Source organism: Pelodiscus sinensis, chromosome 2 (genome assembly GCF_052426305.1).
Source record: "Pelodiscus sinensis isolate ZL-2025 chromosome 2, ASM5242630v1, whole genome shotgun sequence".
NCBI lineage: Eukaryota > Metazoa > Chordata > Testudines > Trionychidae > Pelodiscus > Pelodiscus sinensis.
Genome location: NC_143053.1, coordinates 55,249,016 through 55,273,180, shown reverse-complemented (window position 1 = coordinate 55,273,180; position 24,165 = coordinate 55,249,016). Strand labels below are relative to the sequence as shown.

At 42.1% G+C, this 24,165-nt stretch overlaps 1 protein-coding gene across 2 annotated transcripts in view; it reads right to left on the bottom strand.

The window, feature by feature from the left end:
• JPH1 (junctophilin 1) overlaps positions 1 to 24,165 on the bottom strand; it is a 127,352-nt gene that overhangs the window by 7,447 nt on the left and 95,740 nt on the right. For both annotated transcript variants that reach the window (XM_006131548.5, XM_089776225.1), the window contains exon 4: positions 5,717 to 6,381. In XM_006131548.5, coding sequence (XP_006131610.4) covers positions 5,717 to 6,381 — 665 coding nt within the window. The remainder of the gene's footprint in view (positions 1 to 5,716; positions 6,382 to 24,165) is intronic.

Here is a 24,165-nt window from a genome sequence, read left to right as displayed (position 1 = left end):
ATATGCCGGACTATCGGAAGGGGGGGCTATGAGAGGTCTGGGGTAGGGGAGGGGGTGGGGAGGCGGCGCTGCGGGACCAACCCGGCAGCACCCCAGCTGCTCTGCCCCAGGCGTCCCCAAGTCAGCCGCTGACTCCGGGAAGCCCGGGGAAGAGCAGCTCCAATTGTCTGGCTGCCTGGAGCACTTCCGGGTTCCAGGTGGTGCCAGACAACTAGAATTTTACTGTATTACTTGCAAATTCAAAAAGGCCAAGGCTCATACATCTACAAGACCCTTTCTACTGAAGCCACTTTTCTGCTTGCCAAAGGACAGAGAACCATATGATACATGCCACTGTTGGGATAGATCCTCCAGTGAGGAAGGATGGTTAAGGCATTGACTTGGAGAGTTTCAGGCAGACTCTACTGCAGACTTCCTGTGACCCTGAGCATGTCTCTCTCTGTTTCAGTTCCTCATCTGTAACTTGTGAACAATAACTCTACTTCTTTGTCTGCTTAGGCTGTAAGCTCTTTGGGTTGTAGACTGGCTCTTATGACGTGTTCATCTGGTATCTAGCACACAGTAATACAGGCTTGGAGTTACAAAGGACTGAAATTCAGTTGGAACTGGGTGCTCTGAAAATCCTACTCAATAACAACATTTGTTTCACATACTAGGTGAAACCCTTGCCTTGTTAAAGTCAATGGGCACTTTATCACGAATTTAAGTGGAGCCAGGATTTCATTCCTTACCTATTACGCATCCTGAGCTGAATTCTGTATGGTATGAGGGCTCCAAGACCATCAGTGGTTGGTTGAATAGTAGTCGCTGTAGTTCAAACAGCAACAGGATAAGATATTGGGTTCCAGAACTTTGCTTGGAGATGAGGGGCTGTTTTATTGATGCATCTATCACCCTTTTGAAGTGGGTCTCCTTAGGTCTTACTATAGAGAATAAAAAGAAGCCTCAAAAGCAAGAGAGTGCTAGAAAGAAGCAGCTCATGAGGAAGCGGAGGTTAAGAATGATATTTACTGCTACTGAGTGAAGAATGAAAAGATGGTGACTTTGGGGCACCAACCCATGTTGAGATGACAAAAAGGGGGATTCTCCCCATTTACAGTGGTGAATACATTTTGTTTCCTCTTTTAATGACAAGAACTGTGAAAGCAGAGCTCTCTGATGTTCCAAAAATCATCAGTTTTTGCATTTTGTTTTATGCAAAGCATGACCCCAGTTTTTATACACTTATGCTTTGAGTGTTAAATGCTTGAAGGTGAAGTATCAAAATAAGTCCTTAATGCTTTGCACAAGCTTAAAATAGCAAAAGGCAAAATTAGTCTGTACTGTGCAAGATTGACTAGAACAGGTGCAATAAAGAAGCTGCAACAGCAAAGTTTTAGTTCTGCATCAAACTGTCCTTTCATCTTTTTGGTATCAGGAAAGATTATATCTTTTCCCTTAGGTCAGAGAACCATATGCAATTAATTTGGAGGTAAAAGATAAGTTGTTTCCCTGAAAAGTAGTGTCCAGAGATATAAAAAGTAGTCCGGCAATTCATTTGCATTAGGAATGGCCATTGACTGCAATAGAAATTCTAGGCACTGGAGTTTACAAGGACCAGTCCCAGAGCTCTGTGTTTTCTCCAAAACAGGGACATTAGATGGTATGATTAATGGATGTGCACATTATTTCATCTTCTTATCACTAAACCAGGCAAATACAACTTAGATGGGGCTGCTATAAGGTGAGTGCATAACTGGCTGGATAACCATTCTCAAAGAGTAGTTATTAATGGTTCACAATCATGCTGGAAGGACATAAGTGAGGTTCCACAGGGGTCTGTTTTGGGACTGGTTCTGTTTAATATCTCCATCAACTATTTAGATGATGGCATAGAGAGTACGCTTATTAAGTTTGCAGATGATACCAAGCTGGGAGCAGTTGTAACTGCTTTGTAGGATAAGGTCATAATTCAAAATGATCTGGAGAAACTGGAGAAATGGTCTGAGGTAAATAGGATGAAGTTTAATAAGGACAAATGCAAAGTACTCCACTTAGGAAGGAACAATCAGTGTGTCACATACAGAATGGGAAGCAACTGTCTAGGAAGGAGGACTGCAGAAAAGGATCTAGGTATCATAGTGGACCACAAGCTAAATATGAGTCAACAGTGTGATGCTGTTACAAAAAAAGCCAACAAGATTCTGGGATGCAAACCATCTTGTTAGTCTTTAAAGTGCTACATAGTCCTGTTTTTTGTTTTAACAGGAGTGTTGTGAGCAAGACACGAGAAATCATTCTTCTACTCTACTCTGCACTGATTAGGCCTCAACTGGAATGTTGTGCCCAGTTTTGGGCACCACATTTCAAGAAAGATGTGGAGAAACTGGAGGAGCTCTAGAAAAGATCAACAAGAATGATAAAGGTATAGAGAACATAAGCTATGAGGGAAGACTGAAAGAATTGGGCTTGTTTAGTTCGGAAAGGAGAAGACTGAAATGTGGCATGATAGCAGTTTTCAAGTATCTAAAAGGGTGTCACAAGGAGGAGAGGGAAAAATTGTTCTTCTTGGCCTCAGAGGATAGGACAAGAAGCAATGGGCTTAAACTGCAGCAAGGGAGATTTAGGTTGGACATTAGGAAAAACTTCCTCACTGTCAGAGTGGTTAAGCACTGGAATAAATTGCCTAGGGAGGTTGTGAAATCTCCATCACTGGAGATATTGAAGAGCAGGTTAGACAGACATTTATCACGGATGGTCTAGATGGTGCTTGGTTCTGCTGTGAGGGCAGGGGACTGGACTCGATGACCTCTCAAGGTCCCTTCCAGTTCTAGTGTTCTATGATTGCGAGGAGACTATACCTCACACTGCTTGATATTCTGCACACTGTAATATCCTTAGATTTAGATAAAACAAGGCTAAGTATTGTTGTTTAATACTCATTCTCAAAATAATCTTTTACAGTATTACATAGCTATGCTCCTCCTGCCAATATTATCTTATTTAGGCCAATTTGCATACAATTTGGCAGAAGAACTTGGGTGCACAGGATAAAACACTATCCGTCCATCTTTTTTACCCCAATTCAAATCTCATTTGATTAATCTCCAGTGATTTTTCAGGTTATTTCAGTGGATGGGTAACTGGAACTTGCTGACAATCTCTGCTCAGGAAAAACTCAGAGTAGAGGTAGAATGAGGGAAATAATTTCTGAGGTTAAAATGGTGGTGGAGAAAACTTCACAGGAAAATGTGCAAGCAGCATTCTGTACTAACAGACTCCCTTGCTCTGGTGAAGTGTTGGAGTGCTTGCTGTTGCTTTACTCCTCTTGGAGGTTCAAAATGCAAATAGGTAGAGAATTTATCCAATCTCATCACCATATATCATGGAAAAAATCAGCTACTAAGCACTCACAGAGACTGCCCTCACATTGGGAATGAACTCCCACACCATAATTTCCTTTCCCTCATACACCCACCACACAGATGTTATCAAGACTAATGCAATTAAAGTACTCCAATAATAGGCACAGGGACAAATCCTAAGCTAACTATTGCATCAGTGAAGAAATGTCCACTGTGCAATATTCACTTATTTCCCAACCCAACTTTTTGGCATGGCTACATTGCATGCTTTTTTCAGTTAGGACAGGTTAGGGATGTTAATGGGTGATGCTTACCAATAACTGGTTAACAGGCGCCCGACTGAGCTGGAGCAGTTCCACGCCAGCAGCGTGGTGCGCTTCACCAGCCAGGCACACTGCTCCAGCCTGGGCATGAGGGCATTCCAGTGGCTCCCCACCCAACTGGTTAAGCGTATAGCTTAACCAGTTAACATTTAAAGCAAGAGTTTACATCCCTAGTGTACATACATAGGCAACTCCCCTACTCCTAGCACGGGCACAAACAGCAATAGACTGTGAGGCATAGTTTAGTTAAGACACGCGTGAAGGTGTGGGTATGTATGTGAATACTTACCCTATGTGCTCTCGACTTGCCCAACATATGCCTCTCTCTCTATACTGATGTTTTTAGCAATGTAGTGTTCCTACTGCCTCCCTGCTCCTGGAGCTGATGTGTACTTACAATTAGGAATGTAGCTGTTACTGGGTTAACCGGGCCCGCTGCAGGCAGGGGCTGCTCCAGCCCAGCCAGAGCGGCCCATGTCTGAAGTGGGCGCCCGTCAGGGCTGAAGCAGCCCCTGGCCCATGGGTAGATGGGGAGCTACTCCAACCACCCACTAGTTAACCGGTTAAACATTCACATGCCTACTTACAAGCTGCAGTGAGTATGCTTTTCATTGCAGCATACAGTTACATGGCTGGAGACCAGGCTCTGGGATGCCATGGACTGGAAGAGTCCCAGAGTCCAGGCTCTAGACTGCGTTTAGAAGTCTACACAGCAAAGAAACAGCCCCACAGCCTGAGCCCCAGGAGTCAGAATTGGCTGGGATGGGCCAGCTGTGGGTTTCCTTTGCAGGGTAGACATACCCTGAGAGCCTGCAATATACTATAACCTCTGTAGTCTGGGTGTCCCTAACTGAACATCTGTGGTATGGATCCTGGCAGGTGGAGGCAGAAGTGGCTTAGTGCTGCCGCTCCCATCTCTCCAACTGGGGGAATGGCATGCAGCAATGTGCTCTGCCAGAGGCTTTTCCCCACCACTACTGTAGTGGCAGGGTCATAATGGCTGGGAGCAGCAGGGGATGCGGAACCCTATCCCACATCCCACTCACTCCCTCCCTGGCTCGGCAAAATGTTTAATCTGGCAAACCCTGTTTCCCAGGGTTGCCAAATGAAAGAAGTTCAAATGTCTCACCTTTGTAGCTGATATTTAATGAGAATCCATAACCAGGACTTTTATTAAAGTCTTATGTCACTGGGTGGTACGTTGGATACACTGACACATATTTAGACCCAAACATCCACCTCAATCTATGGAGTAATCCTTAGCTCAAGGGATTACACAGGTGACGAAGCTGATCTGTTAGGTTGATTCTAAATCTGAAGTGATAAAAAGCACACACTTGCCTGATGTGATACTACATAATAGTTTTTTTTAAAATGGTTGCTCAATAATCCATTGTTATCTATTCAAGCAGCAGCCCTGCCTTTGGAAATTACCTTTTTCAGGACAAGCAAATAATCATCTCTGTGCTAATCTTTATGTGCAGGTTTACAGCAAATCGACATGGAAGTTATAAACCTTTCAATGACAGTCCCCAGGAAATCCCACTGGCACTTTAATCATTAATGGGCAAACATGTTTGTTACACTTGTAAAATTGGATTTTTGGAAAGTACTACATAATTTTTTGAGAATATATTTAGAAATTGCTAGATTCTGGCATCAATTTAGCAGTGGAGCTACCACTGACAGAATATCCAATAAGGAAAACAAATTGGTTTGAAGTGAACACATGAAAAAAAACAAACAAAACATTTCTGTGTGTAAGGATCTTGCTGTTACATCAATGCATAAGTATTTATTATAAGATGTGCAACTGCCAATATTCTGGATCCTCTCTGTCCCTTTCATATTTTCAAGAAAGACAACAGTGAGGTAAAGAATCTTTGCTTATTACTCCTGTTTTACTTATTGGGTGTTCTCTAGAAATCCATACAGTCAGAGATAAAATTGCTTTGGAAGTCAGTGAGTGGTGTCTGAACATACACTGCAAAGTTGAGATACAGCAAGCAGAAGAGCAGTGAAAGCGGAGGGACTACCAATAGTACTTACCGAATGGATTTCCACTTCTTTTACTGCTGAAGAATGGGACTCATTATTTTTAGCTGAATTCTTTGGTGCAGCAAGTTCAGGTTTCATTACTTTTATATCAGATTTGCTTTCTTTGGCATCTGGATTAGTCACAGATCTGGCAGGACTTGGCTTCTGTGGAGGTGGTATTCGTGTAAGTGCTGATGGTGATGGGTTGACATCTTCCTCCTCCTCCTTGAGCTCATGTGCAAGTAGTGTTGGATTCGTTTTTACATAGTAGGTATGGTAATGACCATGCAGCTCCCCATTCTCTGTGCTGATGGGGTTGTGGTAGGCAGAAACTTTTGGCTGATGTTTCATTGCTATCTCCTCCTTCACAGGTGCTTTTGAATAGACAGGCTTATTGACCACAGCCGTTACAGTCTCACTAGCTAAACTCTTTTTTTCTTGGGTGTATCTTGCCCTTGAGCTGGAGTTTTGCTTTTTCAATTGTTTGGTCGGGGAAGGCTCAGATGGAAGAGGAAAACTGTGTTTTGGGCTTGCTTCAGGTGTCCCCGGGGGTGTGGTGCCCTTTCGATAAAAATGAGGTGATTCTTTGGGGGAAGGTGTTTTTTCTTTAACTTTATCTTCAGGATTTTCTTTAACCTCCACACTTTCTTGAAATCTTTGTTTGATATAATCAGGGCCTGAAAAAACAATATAACAATATCTTATCTCATTAAAACAAGAATAGGGCCTGGCAGCCATGCTGTGGATTTGAGTTTGAGACAAAAGCTGAAAAAAGAGAGGGAACATAAAAACTCACTTAGTTTTGGACTTATATTATAAGGCATTTGCTAATTAAAGTTGCTATACCTTTTCTTCTTTGCTTGGAAATACTAGGAGATTTTTACTATTGCTTTGATCACTTTGCATTCAGCCTTGCAAAGGCATTCAGGAGGTTGTCTCCAAATGAGGCCATTGAAATCAAAGGTGCTTAAATAACTTTCTAAATCTCAACACCAAGGGCTAAGTTTGTATTTGTCTCATGCACACATCTGCCATTTGTTTCTCTACTAGCTCATTCTTGTATATCTACAAAGCATGGCCCTCATCACCATGGTACCTGTTTGATATTTTGGTCATTATATACTTAGGAGGCAATCTCTCTCCTTATGTCTTCATAGCCTATAAGGGAGTTAGCTTGAACCAATTATAGCTTTTCTGGTTTGATTAGTGGGTATCTGTATGAGGGATTGCAATGTCTCTGTCTTTGGATGTCTTCATTGCTCAGAACCCATACAAATACCTATCACACTCACACAAATATCCACTCATAATCAAACCAGAAAAGCTATAATTGATTCAAGCTAACTTACAACAAAGGAATTGCGCCTAGCAATTGCACCAACTTACAGCAAAGGAATTGCACCTACCTCCCCTTCCTTATCTCAGTTTAGTGGTGCTTTCACCTGGGCCAGCTTGCTTGTTTGGAACTTATCAGCTAATGGTCAAGTAGGGTTTTCACTTGGACTTGTAACTTTCCCTCTTTGCAGTGAGGATGCAGGCCATATCACTCAAATGTTGATAGTCCTTCAGCGCCTTCCCACAATTCTTTTGTATGTCCAGAAGAATAGACAAATTCTTCCATAATTTGTTGGGAAAGAATTAGAGTGCTGCAGATTAGTGTCACCCTGAGCACCAGGGGATATGCCCCCAGAAATTCTAACACCCCACAAGGTAAGTGACTGCTTACACTCAAGAAAGGCTGAGGTGCATAGGATGGAGTGCTGGATTATCTGAGTTAATTCTTCAGTGAAGACATGCCCTGTGTGAGTGGTGAAAAAGATACTGAGTGACAGTTAAGTGGAAATTACATAGATTTAGTTCTAAATATGGGGGGAGATTCAGAGTTACATCTCTCTAAAAGCATGTAATTCAATAGCTCCAGCTCCTATGAAAATTCTGGTGCTGCAGTACTGAAACTCGATTGTTTACAATTGAGATGCAATAATCCATGTGTTCTTTTTATTTCAAATCAATTACAACAGCAGCATTTGGTATAGAATATTGTAACTTGTTGCTGCTGGGAGCTGGGAATGAGTTTGCTACTATTGCTCTTTTCCCTATGCTTTGCATCTTCTGAAATAGACTTTTGACTGAATTCTCTTTCGCAAAGGAATTCCAGGCCTGAGGAAAATGACTGCACCCCTCATCCTGCCTGCATTTGTATTGAGGAAGTGAAAGATGCTTTAATCAGAGTAGGCAGATACAATGTTTTTATAGATCTGTCAGAAGTGGATGCGTCACTCCTCATCTGCATCACTGTTCACAGTGTCGCAGGTGAGAAGGAATCAGGGGCAGTGTGAGAGATTGGGAATTGCTGAGAGGGCTTGCAAGTAGTCTTTCTGAGGATAAGACTTTTTGGGCATTTAATGGGTTGACATGGGAGTTAAATCGGGGTACAGAGTTGGTGATTTAGGGGAAAGAATTTTTTTATGATGTTATGACTATCATTTTCCTTTACTGGGGAAAAGTTCAATATCTATGCTACCATTATTAAACTTACAGCTACAGTTAACAGATCCTTAACATCTCCCATTATGCAGGGGATCTCCTTCCCTTTGGGCTGAGTCATAGTTAATAAAACAATATTCCACAGAGGGAATTATAAAACTCAAACATTGCCCATATGAGTCTGGTAGGTGACAGGTGATACACGTCTCTTAAAACAAAAAATAAGTACAAACTGGAAACTAGAAATGGTATGGAAATAGTAATGGATTTATTATTTTCCTATAACTTTTATCTGTGGATCTGTATGTGTCAAAGGAAGAGAGTTGGCAGCTTTGGTTCACAAACCAATGCAAATCTACAGCACACAACCAACTATTTTACATATACACTCAAGACTGTGTCCCTGGGCAGCAGAACCTCAGTGAAATAAGTTCTTCATAACACACAAACACAAGTTGGTGATCTCTCTCTTTCTTCAAGTGTTTATACTGATTTGTTGCAGGTTTTAATAGTTTGTCATTTGTACAAAATATACTTTGTTTCATTAATCATGTTGTCTTTAAGGGTTCAGAAATTATGACAATGTTCATTTTCATAATAATGAGATTAAAAAAACAAATTCATTGTTTTCTTTGCCTTCTTGTTCCCCCTTTGGACACATTCTGGTCATATTTTCAAGCTTTTCTCCACAACTACAAAGTCTAAAAATATACTTTAGAAGTCAACCAACCAACCAACCAACCACAACAACAACAAAAAAAGAAAGCGAGTGAGCTGAGGTTATCACTTGATTCCAAGAACTGGGATTTTAAGGAAACACCAACACACCAATTACACGTTGAACCTCCCTTATCCAGCACCCGTGGGACAAGGGGGAGTTAAGGCTTCTTACCGGGCTATAGGCTTTGTTCCCAGCTGGGGCTGTGCTTCCTGCTGCTGCCTCCAGCCCCATACCATGCAAGCCCTGACCAAGGCTGCAAACCCCATTGCAACAGTCCTGGACAGAGACTGGTCCTGCTGCCTCCAACTCCATCTGGGGCTGCACCCCCCCACAGAGCCGGCCCAGCTGCTGGCCCAGCTGACTCCAGCCCTGGCTGGGGCTGCGCTCTCTGCCACCAGCCCTAGCCAGGACTACACTGTTGGCTGCCAGCCCTGATGTCTCCAGTGCCAGCCCAAACCAGGGCTGTGTTTCCCACCACGCCAGCCCCAGACAGGGCTGCGCTCCCCATCACTGGCCCAGCCTGGGCTGTGCTTTTAAACCTGGCCAGCCGGGGCTCTCTAGTTCAGCAATACTTGTGGTCCTGCCGGACCATGGCCGTTGCCGGACCAGAGAGTCCCAGATTTTAGAGGTTCAATCTGTAGCACATGGCTGTGGCAGTATTGCAATTTTCTCTGATATATTATTGACAGCTAGTTAAAACTAAAATGTAATAAACAAAGTACACTCTGTAATGCTGGAACTAGGATTCTTTATTGTCTTTGTTCACATGTGTTGCTCAGCCTTTTACACAACTCTGAAGTAAAAGAGTAGAAGGGACTTCAAAAAGGAGGGAAAGCCCATGCTGACGCCTGGCAAAATTGTAGTCTCTGAACTCCAGGAAAGACAGTGACTTCTCCATTAACTGGTTAAAAACAAACAAAGGGTAAGAATAAATGGTAAGTTTTCCGAGAGGAGAGAGGTAACTAGTGGGGGTCCCCCAACGGTCTGTCCTGGGATCCATCCTATTCAACTTATCAATGATCTAGAGAAAGGGGTAAATAGTGAGGTGGCAAAAATTGCAGATGATACCAAATTGCTCAAGATAATTAAAAGCAAAGTGGACTGTGAAAAGTTTGAAAACGATCTCACCAAACTAAGTGATTAGATAACAAAATGGAAAAGCGAAATTTAATGCTGATAAATGTAAAGTAATGCACATTGGAAAAAATTATCCCAACTATATATACAATGTGATGGGGACTAATTCGGCTACAACTACACAAGAGAGATCTTGGAGTCACTGTGGATAGTTCGCTGAAAACATCCACTCAGTGTGCATCAGCAATCAAAAAAGCAAATACAATGTTAGGAATCATTAAAAAAGGGACAGAGAATAAGATAGAAAATATCTTATTGCCTCTATATAAAACCATGGTATGCCCACATCTTGAATACTGTGTACAGATGTGGTCGTCTCATCTCATAAAAGATATATTGGCACTGGAAAAAATTTAGAGAAGGGCAACAAAAATGATTAGGGGTTTGGAATCGGTCCCATATGAAGAAAGATTAAAAAGACTTGGACTTTTCAGCTTAGGAAAGAGGAGACTAAGAGAGGATATGATAGAGGACTATAAAATAATGACTGGTATGGAAAAAGTGAATAAGGAAAAGTTATTTACTTATTCCCACAATAAAAGAACTAGTGGTCACCAAATGAAAATAATAGGCAGCAGATTTAAAACAAACAAAAGGAAGTTTTTCTTCACTTAGCACACAGTCAACCTGTGGAACTCCTTGCCAGAGGATGCGCTGAAGGCTAGAACTTTAACAGGGTTCAAAAAAGAGCTAGATTCATGGAAGTTAGGTCCATCAATGGCTATTAGTCAGGCTGGATAGAAATGGTATTCCTAGCCTCTGTTTCTCTGCAGGAGGGTGACAGGGAAGGGATAATGTGAGGATTACCTGTTGTGATCTCTTCCTCTGGGGTATCTGGGCTAGAAGGACTTTTGGTGTGACCCAATCTGGCTGTTCTTATGTTCTTAATGTTCCATTGTTATTCCCTTAGAGTACAGAGAAATCCAAGACGACAGAAAGGAGAAGGGGCTAAGATCATGATCCTGCTCCTGCCTCAACCTGGAAGAAAGGCTAAAGCTGGAGTGAATAAGGGCAAGGGTCATCCCATAAGGATAAGCAGCCTACCTGCCTGAATCAGGGTGGACAGGGATGAATTTAGCCTCCCTGAAGCATGTCTTTCCTTGCTGTCTCCCAGAGGCAACGTATCACCTCAGTTTAGGTCTCTTGTGCCCCATAGGCATGAGCTGAGCCCTCCCAATCTCATTTGTGCTATTTAATGAGCATGCATTTTTTTTAAATGTTTTTTCTATATCTGCAGAGATATAATGAAAAGTTAATCCTTTTTTTTTTTTTTTTTGCAATTACAAAGGCAATTCTCCTCAAGATAGGTAATTAGTACAAATGACTCATTTTGGATGACAGAAAAATTCTGGCCTAATCAAGTTTCTGCCTTTGTCTCCCACTTGGAAAAAAGCAGGGTTTATTGTATTACAGTGTCTCTATTGTGAACAAGTACGTCATTTGGTCCAGCTGTGCATGCTAACATATAAACCAAGCAACAGTTTGGTGTTTTAATAATTAAAATGGCACTACAATGTATTATTTTTAAATTACCGATACTACTAGTGCACTTTCAGTTGCTCTTATAGAATGAATGCACTACAGGTGGAACCTCCTTGGTATGGTACCTACAGGATCACAGTGGTCCCGAACGACAGTTTGCTGGATCAGGCGAGGTCAAAGCTCCTCTCTGGCAGTTGGCCCTGCTCCCTGTCACAAGCCCGCTGCCCCCACTCCTAGCAGGGCTGTACTTCCTATCTAGGGCCAGGGCTATGCTCCCTGCAATGCTGGCCCTGGCCTAGACTGTGATGCCAGTCACCGGTCTGTCTGCCTCCTGCCAGGCAGAGCTGCGCTCCACATTGTGCCATCCCCAGTGCTGCTGGGGCTGTGCTCCCCACCATCAGTCCAACCTGTGAACCTGGCCTGCAAGAGCCGTGGTCTTTCTGGACCTCAGAGTCCTGGATTTGTATTCTTACCTCTTGGGATTTTTATTTCTATTCCTGTCTGACCTTGGGTAAGTCACAACTTTCCTTTCCTCTGTATGCCTGTCCGTCAAAAGTGACAATCTAGTGCAGCGGTCTCCAACCCTTTTAAACACAAGATCACTTTTTTGAATTTAAGTCAATCCAGGATCTACCTCAAATCCCAATACCCCTGTCCTGCCTCCTTCCTGCCACTTCTCTGAGGCCTTGCCCTACTCACTCCATTTCCCCTCCTTCCCCCATCCTCCTTCACTTTAGGATAGGGGGTTGAGGTGCAAGAAGAGGTTCAGGATGTACTGTAGCCTATTGGATTCAGTTTGGGTACAGAAGGGGGTCAGGGCTGGGGCAGGGATTGGGGTGCAAGAGAATGTTCAGGAAGTATCAGAAGATGTATGAATAACCAAAGAGCCAAGATGACCACATACATTCAGGATCTAGGCTCTGGCTGGGCACTGCTTAACTCAGGAGGTGCAGTGGGGTTAAGGCAGACGCAACCCACCTGGGCATCACTCTTAAAAGTGGCTGGCAGGGGGTAGCCTACCTTATCCCTGCTGCATTGCTGGACTGTTAGTGGCCGATGTTCTGTTTTGGCTGCAGGAGCCTCCAGATCAAGCCCAATTCCAGAAGACTCCTGGCCAGTGTTCCACACATGGATGGAAAAAAAATGGAATGAATTTTATGTGCAGATGTGTACCACCAGTACACCAAAAAACTAGACTTTTTAAAAAAATCACTATAGGAAAGATTACTCCAGCCATGACAGGTTAGGCATTTTAGACTCACTACTCAAAGAATTACATTTAAGCATAAAAGAGAAAATTATGAAACGAGCAGACCAGTCAAAAAGCTAAAATAACACACTTTGAAAGAAGTAAAAGAAGGGTCACCATCATCACCAATATGTGTTGGGTTCAGAGGGGAGTATGAAAGACAGAGTATGTTTGTGAGAGTAACAGACACACAGGTGTGTGACAGACATTTGCACTGGACCTTTAAGTATGCTAGTAAGTTCCCTCCATCCTGAACCCTGTTGTATCACCCCTCTCTACAGAGACCGGGCACACAGGCAAGGGGAGGGGCACACTAACATCTCAGCACTTTCTTTATCAGTCTTCCCCACTCTGCACAGCAAAACAAGGAGGCTCCCAGGGGCAGCTCCAAGGCAGAGGGCAGAAGCAGCATAGCAGTGAGGGAAGGAGCAGCTGAAGCTCCTTGATAGCCTCCCAGCCAAACCAGTCAGAATCACTGGAGAGAGGTTGCAAGATCTACCAGTAGATCCCAATCGACTGGTTGCTTACAACTGACCTAATGGAAGCAACTAATTTACCTGCTTGAAAACTTCTCTCGTGTCCTGGAACTATGCACTGTTTTTAAAATGGGAAATCCCGTTAGCACCAGTAAAATATTTCCAACCAGGCACTCTTAAATATGTCTATGAATGTGTTCCCTCTTAGAAGTTACTGCCTGAAGCTGAACTCATTAGGGCTAGATCACAGGTTCAGTCTGGTGAATGTGACGGGTATCCAGAAAAGAGGTTTCTATGTGATTCAGGGAACGGTGGGTGGGTGGGTGGGTGGGGGGGGGAGGAGGTCCTGGAATGCAAAAATGCTAAATGCCTCAGGCCAAAGAGTGATGGGTGAATGAGGTTATTCAGCATTTAGGGCATGTCTAGATTTGTTTTCACTTTCAGCATGAATTTGAATATCTTCTTCCGATGGCTTTTTCGAAAGAGGTTCTTTCGAAAAAGAAAGTAGTCTAGACGCGTTTCTTTCATGAAAAAAACCCTTTTTTGAAATAACTATTCTTCCTAAAAAAAGAGGTTTACACGGTTCTTTTGAAAAAGGGTTTTTTTGTGAAAGAACTGCGTCTAGACTACTTTCTTTTTCAAAAGAACCTCTTTTGAAAAAGTGATCGGAAGAAGATATGCAAATTCACACCAAATTTGCATATCTTCTTTCAAAAGTGAAAGCAAGTCTAGACATGCCCTTAGAGTCCAGGTGACTAAATGAGATGCCTTTTGGGCCTATAGACAAGCACACAGTGTAGAAGAGGCTCTACCAGTCTTTTGAAGGGTGATTCATGCATCCTCCCCAACTAGATCAATTCCACTTGCTCTCATGGAAAGAAGTGGGTCTGGAGCTTAGCTCTCCCCTTACAGAGGCTAACCATGCCAACAGTGCTAATGAACTCTCTACCCCTAATGTGGTTGGCTCCCTGCATGATGCTTTCCTTGTGTCTTTTTTTCCCTCTCCTTGCATTCCTTTGCAGACCCAGCCACAATCCTTAATATTTTGTAAGTGGTTTGAGTGGGAAGTTTACTGAACTATAAAGTAGTATTATCATTATATAATATATACAGAAATGCTGGTTTGAGAGTTACCTGACATTATCCAAGAGACATCAGTCTAACGAGAAAATAATTGGAATAATGGGGACTAAAATAGGAAGATCCATGTACTGTGGACTCTAGAGACTAATTTTGAATACTGCACTTCAGTAGAGAAGAGAATCTAAAGCATGGCATACAAAACATGCCTCTATATATAGTACATTGTTCAGTTTTTTCCTTCTTTCCAGATTTATATTAAATTAAAAATATTTAAAGGTCCTGTTCAGAGAGAAGCTCTTGCTGAAAGTCTAAAGTCTGGAGAAACATAGTGTGGATGAATTAACATGGTGAAATTTTATATAAGCAGAGTTTTGTAGAAGAAGAAAAGATGGCAACTTTATAAAAGGAATCTAATGTTATTCAAAGCACAGTACATGATGACAGTACATAATTCGATTTCAGAGTATTTCAGCGGTAATTATCAGGTAAGCTTACATCTATTCCTATCATTTAAACTGGAGTGCATAATTATGTAATATCCCCCAACTTATTTTATTTCTGTATAACTGATTAATTAATAATGATGGTTGCTTCTGGACCCAGTAGATTTAATTCCTAGGTAATTAATGCCATTTCTGTTCACATTAATTATAATAAGTGTAGTTAAATTGTGTTAAGGGATAAATTCTGCTTTGAGATGTCCTTGCAGTGTTCCCAGTCCTCACCCCACACTGTCAGAATGCGATGGGTGTAATTATATTAGCAGATCCATTGCTCACTGAAGACAGTGAAGTGCCTAAGTGAAGAATGTATTGCTAATATTTATACCACCTCTGTGCCTGACGTGCAAAACCCAGATTGGAGCCCCACTGTGAACTTTCCATAGTAAGAAAGACTGAAAAGCTTAAAATCCTAATATATAAGGCAGAAAAATGGCAGCAAAAGGAAACCACAAATCCCCATTTTACAGATGAGGAATTGAGGCACAGCAAAAATCCATTAAGCATGTGCTGAACTGAATAGTCAGTTGCCATCAGAACTGTGCTTGTACTTAAGAACTTTGCTGTATCATGGGCTAAGTGACAGCCCAAAGCCACAAAAAGTGCCTTGAACTCTCGTCTCCTGAATCTCAGTCCAATAACTACAAGACCACACTCCAGATTGGCCCTCAGAAACAACACCTAGGTACATAGATATGGCATGCCACTGTGGTTTAGTTGAGTGTTACATTTACTGATTTAAAAAGTAATTACTATATTCATTCCGGTCTGGAAGACAGAAATACATCATTAGGCAAATACGTGGGTCATTAGTGTGTTGTACCCTGCAGCAAAGCAATAGCTGAAGCTCTAGTTTTTCAACAGTGTATTACAACTATTGATTACTGTTCACTGTATGAGGAATAAGTTAGTGAAAATTCTGTCACTTTTTGTTAGCCTGTGAGTGGATCGATGTTTTTCAGTAGCACTGCAGTGGCTAACAATATCTGCAGTAAAATCATCAGTCATTTTATGCTCTGCTGAATATTTATGACTTAAGTCTGACTTCATCTAAGATGTATTAGAGAGCTCCTATCCTGCAAGTCCCCAACATGGAGAATGCTCACTGACTTCTTCAAGACTCTCTCATGGTAGAAACTTGCAGGGTATAACCTTTATGTGTAAGCCACTCATGGAAGTCAGGATGATAATTGTGGGGGAAGGAAATAAAAATAACCCCCTTATCAGTCTCTTAAACTAAGTCATTTCAGTGAATCAGCACAGTGAAAATAACTATATTCAGGAAACTTTAGAAAGACAGTATTTTTTATTACTACTTCATTGTGGATGTATGTGAAAGGAGGAGAAGCTGTAATTAAAGACTTCGGTGGCTGTTTTATTGTAATATTTCTAAAGGTTAAATTATGGAACAAAGAGCTTTTATACTGCTAGGCAGCACAAGTCAATGAAGGGCTGTTTATAGGCATAAGTAAAATGAGTTGCTGGGATCAGTGGATAGTTCTGTCCACATTATCAGTTACTATGGTTGTGGATTTATTTATGTGTGGTGAGATTTGCTGGCAGTATCCGTACAATGGCCAAGGACTGAATGGACCTGGAGGCTAATGATTCAATCCTTCAAGGTGCTGATCTTCTTCAAGTAGTAAACACCTTGCAGGATCAAGCACGAAAGTATTCTCACTCCTACAGATGGTTTCCATTCTTGGTCATATCTGAAGCGTGTTGGTGGAGAACATGGTAGAACTAATGCGTTTCAGTGAACTCAAATTATATACAAAATAGACAAAACAACACAATATTCTCATTGGCATGTTCCATCTTGATCACATTATATAAATAGTCAGATTAAGTCTGCACAAGATCTGAGCAAGTTTTGAGCAACAGTCAGATCAGGACTTAAAGAAACAATATAACTTCACTTGTACATCTTCTACTATATATTTGAGAGTTTCTCTATCTGCAAGTCTGTCTATTTGTTGAAGAACTTATTCTAAATGGTAAAAGCTAGGACCAGGAAAATGGGATATGCCTGGAATGGGATTGTTTCTCAGAAAACAATACTAAAAAGAGAGACAGAATCACCAGGCAGATGAAAGGAACTGGTTTAGGGACGTGCCCCCTCCATAATCAGGGACTGGCCCAGCTCCAAGCCTCCCACCCCCATGCACCTTTTAAGAAAGGTGGGGGGAGTGACGCTCCCCCCCCCCCATTTCAGACAGGAACATTGCTGGCGGTTCACCTTTGCCAGGGAGCAAGGGAAAATTGCAGAGTTTGCTGCATGTCTCACTGTCTGGGGACCTCAAGGGGCAGACAAACATAAACCTGTTCCAGCTGGGGCCAGGGAGGATGTGTGTGTGTGGGGGGGGGAAAGGGTGAAGCTCCCACAGCACCTCCGATATGTATGGAAACATTGCTGAATGTTCCCCTTTGTCAGTGTGCTGCATTCCTCACTCTGTATGGGGAGCACAGGCAGATGAACCAGGACCTGCCCCAGCCGGAGGACTTGCACCCATCCCCCCCCCCGGCTTTGCCTGCTGGAGCTGTAGTGGCCGTGGAGAGGTGCTTCTCACCTGGCTCCAAACTGCTGCTTTGACAGAAGGCTGGGGTTGTTCTCTCTCCTTCCAGGGCAGCCTGGACACTGAATCCCTTATCCCCAGCCCCACCCTAGAGCAATGACTTAAGTGAGGCATATACATTTTCATTTTATTTTCCAAAAACAAAAATTGAGTTAAGGATCTGAGCAAAGCCGGGTAACTCTTCTAGTCTTTCATGAGAACTGAACCTGAGAACACTGTTCATACAAGTGTGTAGATTAAAAATGAGCAATAGCAGGAGGAGAGAGAAATATAAGATCAGGCGAAGGATAGAATACAATTTCATCTTGAATTTGAAAGGAATGAAATAGCTGATGAGACAGCATTCAGAGCTCTTTACAAAGAACCTTAGGTCAGAAGCCAATCTGCATTTTCAACCTCTAGCTGGTTGGTCAGTATAGCCAGGAAGTCATTAAACTTTACTCCACTGCAGTGCATTTTAAAATTGTCTTTGCCTGCCTGGCAATAGCATATATTTCTTATTGTTAGCTCTATCATTAGGATGTCTCAGGGTTAACAGGGTTAATTTGCCCAGACAGGCAAATTAAAGACAAAAAGCCATCTCTATGCGATATAGTTTGGTCAACAAAAGTTACAGTGATGTAATGCTGTTGATCTTTGCATATTGCTTGGGTCTGTACACATCTAGTTGCATGTTTTGGTCCTGCATGGACTCAACAAAAGTGCCATGTAAAATGGAGTGAACTACAGCCTTGTGGGACACTTTTGCAGTGCTTTGTGAAATACTAGTGATTTGCTCAGGGATCTTGGGGAGCCAGGGTCAAATTTCTACCACACCACTTTCAACATTCCATAATGTGTTCCACAGCTCAACACTTGCATGCTGCTTTCTCTCTCTGCCATATTTCTGGCAGAAGCCTGAGTTCTGAGTGGCTCAGCGCAATTCTCACGATTGTTGCAAACAGAGAATACACAATTCTCTGGAATTTGCAGAACCTGAGCAAGTACTATTATTACTGGGATTGTAAAGAGGAAGAGGTGAAGACATTCAAGTGCAAAAACTGGACGCTTACTGACAACTGGGAAAAAATGCCAGGTTGTTGCTGCTGTTCAGCAAGCAGCTACACACAGTGGATTTCTGTTTCTGGCTCAAGAAATGAGCACTGATTGAGAGTCTAACAGGATAAGGTATATTTGGACGCAAAAGATTACATTTTGGATTGGTGTCCTAAGCTCACCCCGACCTACAGCATAAGACACCAAAATGACAGCGGCATTGTCAGTGAGATGCAAGAGGCAACCAGACTCTTGCAACTCCAGACTGCTATCAGTCAGTGGGCAATCAGACTGGGAAAAATCCACAATGAGGGCCATTGTCATCCAGGTGCCCAATACCATCTCTTGCTACACAGGACTGTGACCCTGATTAATAAAAAGGATATAGTGGATAGATTTGCAACAATGGTGTTCCTGCATTGCAGTGGTTTGGTAGACACACCCATATCACTATTCTGGTGCCAGGCCCTTTTGCCACTGAGTACATCCACAGAAAAAGATACTTTCCCATAGTTACGCAAGTGCTAGTGGATCACTGTGTGTGCTTGATTAATATCAATGTGGCCTGGCCAGGGAAAGGAGCATGATGCTCACCTCTTCAAGGACATGGGGCTTTTCAAAAGCTGTGTGTAGGATGTATTTCATGAGCAGCAGATTACCACTGTTGATACTGCACTAGCTATTGTAAGGTGCCCAACCTATCCCTTGCTCCTATGATTCATGAACGTTTGCAGTGGCCAGCACCAAAGAAAGATTATATACAGTTAAATTCACTTTTGATAAACTACAGAGATGGCAACACTGTTTTCTTAGTAAATTGGAACTCAGCAAGGCAAACATGCCCTTGGCTGTAGCTGCATGTTGTGTCCTGCAAAGTATCTGTGATGTGAGGGGGAAAAAACAACTGCCACAAGTGAAAAGACATCGTGGTTACACTGTCTGCTAAATTTCAACATCCCAAACCCAAGGTTATTAGAAGAGCCAACTGCAGAGCTGCGTGGGTGAGGGCGGCCTTAAAAATACCTTTAAAAGTAAGCCACAGTAGTGTTGTCTGATGAGTTTATGAAATATGATCTCTCATGTGTATGGAGCTGAGTCAAGGAAGGGGATCAGACTGACGTAAAGCAGAAATGGTTGTCAACAGGAGGGGTTACCTCGGAGGTGGCCAATAATTGGAAAGGCTGCTGAATCTTGTAACATCTGAGTTTATTGCCTGAGCAAATCCAGTATGCCCTGATATGCTTCTTGGTCCTTTTCCATCTTCTGCAGCAAACAATAGTCAAGTAAGCAATCAAAAGTCAATGAATTCATTCGCTAAGCTTGCAGACAGGGTGGACACCATTTTTAAATGGGGAAGGATGGTGGAGATGGAGGAGAAGAAGGGAGGCAGGGACAGAAGATTTTGGGCGGTGAAAAGCAAAAAAGTGATAAGGAATACGACATATGAACATTTACTCAAGTGCTCTTCTAATTCACCAGTGGGGTCATTTGTGCTTGTCTGTTAGGACTGGCTTGCAGGGGAGTTTCAAACAGCTCCTGGCTTATAGCATGATTTGAGTTCCCTGCCATGTTGCCCACCTTCTCTCCTTTCACAGGTGAGGTCTCTGCCTTGGGCTACTGCAAAGTGTCCATGTTGAATACAAGGTCCTGGTGCAGGCACTGTCAACTATGGCATGCAGTTTGTTGTAAAAGCAGCAGCTTTATGGGGCATTAGCAGATTTCTTCTTGTTTTCCCTTGCCCTTTGGGATCTCTGGTGAGATTCTTTTGTTTTCATACTACATAGCTGCTCAGGCCTATGGTGCTCCCATTTCAGCATCCCCTGTGCATGTCGATGTTGATATTTCAATGATTGTTCCATAGCTGTGCTTGTACAGCATCTTCTCTCCAGTAGATCAAAGACTTCTTGCTTGCTTCAGGCAGAAGCACATTTAATAGAGATCTGTGTGCATGGAGTTGGCATAGTCATATGTACACAGCAAAGGTGAGCAGGTAGGTGTGCTCAGGTGGGCAATCCGGAAAAGGCATTTCAAAAACATGTGTACATTTAAAAAGGGGATGGAGTGGGCTGGTTTGTATGACCCCTGGACAGTGGCACTGAAAATTGTGACTGGAGAAGCCACTGGTGCAGGGACAGAGCAATGTGCAATGGCTGCTCGAGTACTTGTGTTGATCCAAACAGTTCTCGATGTGTACACTTGCATTGTGCATACCTAAGATGGTCAATCATTGCTTTGCATCACTTGGGAAGGTGCTGTTATTGCATCACTATAACATGATACTTATATTCAAGGGAAACAAATTTTGGGGGAAACACATGATCAAGTAGGTTGATGCAATTATATGTACATTAACCTAACTTTGTAGTGCATACAGGCCAGAGGAAAGAAAGGATATAGCAAATTTTGTTCATTACAAAAGTGCCCGAGATCATACCTAAATTTCAGAAATTATCTTGTATTCTTCCAAACCCTCCCAGTTCTCCATCAACTCCACACACAACTTACAACCTCTCCATCCTCAAATTATTTCCCCACTAGATTTGGGATTCTGTGTCCCTGGTTAATGGTCTTGCTTCTTTTATCATTACTCTTTCTCCCTCCTCCACCATCAGAGGAAATAGTGATGCCAGTGCCAGCCGACAGTTCTGCTCTTGCCTTGGAACATTGTTTAGTGTGTCCTCTAGGTATGATGTGTGTGGGGCTACGTCTAGACTACATCCCTTTTTTGGAAAAGGGATGTAAATTAGACGTATCGCAATTGAAGCGGGGATTTAAATCCCCCGCGCTTCATTAGCATAAAAATGGCTGCCGCATTTTTTCGGCATGGAGCTTTGTCAGAGAAAAGTGGCAGTCTAGACACTGATCTTTCGAAAAATAAAGCCTTTTTCGAAAGATCCCTTATCCCTTATTTTTTGAAAGATCAGCGTCTAGACTGCCGCTTTTCTCCGACAAAGTTCCGTGCAGAAAAAAAGCGGTAGCCATTTTTATGCTAATGAAGCGCAGGAGATTTAAATCCCTGCTTCATTAGCAATTGCGATACATCTAATTTACATCCCTTTTCCGAAAAAAGGGATGTAGTCTAGACGTAGCCTGTGTGAAATTGTTGTGATTGGGCCCTTTGCATGCAATGTCAGAGGTGAGCCAAAATATCTTTTGAGACTGATATGACTTAACATGATGTTGTACAATAGTAAGACTGTGCTATAATGTGACAGCGTCATGTTATCATGCTGTGACGTAAATGTGTGAGGAAAAACTTTAAAAGGTGGCATCCCCAAATCCCCATTTGGCTCTAAAGCAGTCTCAAACTCATATCTTCCTCTCTCACACAAAGTACAAGAGACTAATTTTTATTTTAACTGCTATGAGACTTTAGCTACTATGTATCCATGTGGAAAAATACTTATTCATTATGCTCATGTAACCACCTCGGGGCAGATTTGAACCTGGGACCTCAGGGTAGGAGCCTCTACAACTTGAGCTATAAAGCCAGCTGACTCTCATCTTAGACCACTTACAGCAAGAGATAAGAAGGGAGCTCTACCGGCTAATTGCCACTACAGGGGACAGTGAACCACACTCACTAGATGTGTGGGTTACACTTAAATACAGTACATCAAGTTTTCCCTCTGAAATACATACTGCATTTCTTTTCTGAGACCAATATCATAGTGTACTACAAACTTCCAAGTAATTTTGCTACATCTAGTTCTTTCAAAACCTCTCATGGTGCTTAACTCTCCTATGCCACCCAAACAATATGGCATATATTCCAATCCTACAATCAAACACACAATTTGACCTGCTTCAAGCCAAACTCCAAAAGTGCTTAGTCACTTATTTACAGGCCATGTACAGGCCTGGCCGAAGTCAGTTCCCAAAGCAGTAATTTATTCTGCTTTGCTGTTGGTATGGTTTGGAGAATGGCTGCTGTACTTCTTAACCTCCTGCCTTTCAGAGATAAATGAAACAGAAATGACTTTGTTAGCATCACATAAGGTATTTCTAATCTCGCAAACCATAAGAACATATCGCAAAGGCTAAAATGCCATTCAAGCATTATCTGACTTGATACAGAAAGTATAAAAATGTAGGTGAACTTGAATAAAATGTTCCAAGTTGTGTGCAGCACCATTTTAACAGCATGGTAAACAAGTTTATCCAACAGGGAAACTTTGAAAGAAAGCATTTCTCAATTGATTAATGCAGCATCAGTTCCTTCCACCAGTTCCTGCAAAGCAACCTTAAGTGCAAGTTTCCTCATCATTCTCTTGAGTACAATACTTAGGTTGGATTTTGGCACATAATATCCATAGAGGTTTTCAAATTAGTAAAATAAGACTAATTTCTCATTAAAATAAATCTTAAAAGCAACATTTTCAAAAAGTTCCAAATACGTATTTACAAAATGGACAATATGAATTAAGGGGCTTGATCTGATGGTGTAAATAATAAAATAGTAAATCTCTCAAATGGGTATCAATAAGTACTTAACAACAGTGTTTGTGTCCTTTCTGTGTTCTTTATGACTATGTCTACTCTGCTATGTCAGCTGGCTCAGGCTAAATGGCTCAGGCTAATGGGGCGCCTCGCTGCAGTGTAAACATGCAGGCCTGGGATGGAGTCTGGGCTCAGCGACCCTCCCACTTTGCCCCTGTCTACACTGCAATTAAATAACCTCTTAGCTCCAGTCTGCTGGTATGGGCCAGCTACAGATTTATAACTGGAATGCAGACATGCCCTCTTACTATCCTAGCAAATGATTAGAGCAGGAGACATTTTTTGTAAACAGCATGTTTTGAACTCATGTGAGTATCTGCACTGTAAATTAGGGCCTAATCTTCCAACAGCAGGGCCCTACACATCTATGGTACCACACCTGGAAATGCTGGGATCTCACATGAAAAATGGCACTGAGTAATACATTTCTCTGCTACACCATGCTGGGACATTAGTTCATTGTCTCAGGGGAAAGAATGGAACTTATTGAACACTGCTTCCTGCAGGCATTTTATTTCCTAAGTATCCCTTTACAAATCAGGACTGACTGTACTTAGTTTATATTTGATAAGATCATACTCCAATGAGCTCTGGCTCTGAGGGTAGAACAGGCTTAATTTTTCCTGGCAAAATAACTTACATATGTTGTAATCAAGATGAGTGCTACTGATTTTTAAAGGATAACTGAGTTCCTGAACAGCTCCCACACAGACAGCTCCTTTATATGGGACAACGGTCAAGCTAGTGTTAGGCTTTACAAATATAACAACCCCTTTAAAATATTTAATTTCATTTTGGCTTCTTGGGAGCACAGTGCAGTTATTAGAACCCGACGTAATTTATTCATTCTAGAAATGTTCTGAAAAGTAACCCTTATCATGTTTTGTAAGAATGTGAATACATACATCAAAAAGTTTTAGACAACATATTTGTGTTCTGTTTTTAAAATGGTTTGTATCAAACAAGAAATCTATCGCATACTTTCAACGATGTGCCGACATCTTCAGGTCTGACAACAGTGAAAAGAAGTAAACATGTATTTGTCACCAAAAGAAGCAGGTATGACTGAATATATGCAAGGAGCAGGTATGTGGCATAAAAGCTGTTTTTACAGAGAGTTGTCACAGTGGAATGACACTTGATTTTTTTGTAACATTTCTTTGAATACCTTCTGGCTTATCTACATATTTGTAGTGTTGTGGTGCCCCCAAATAA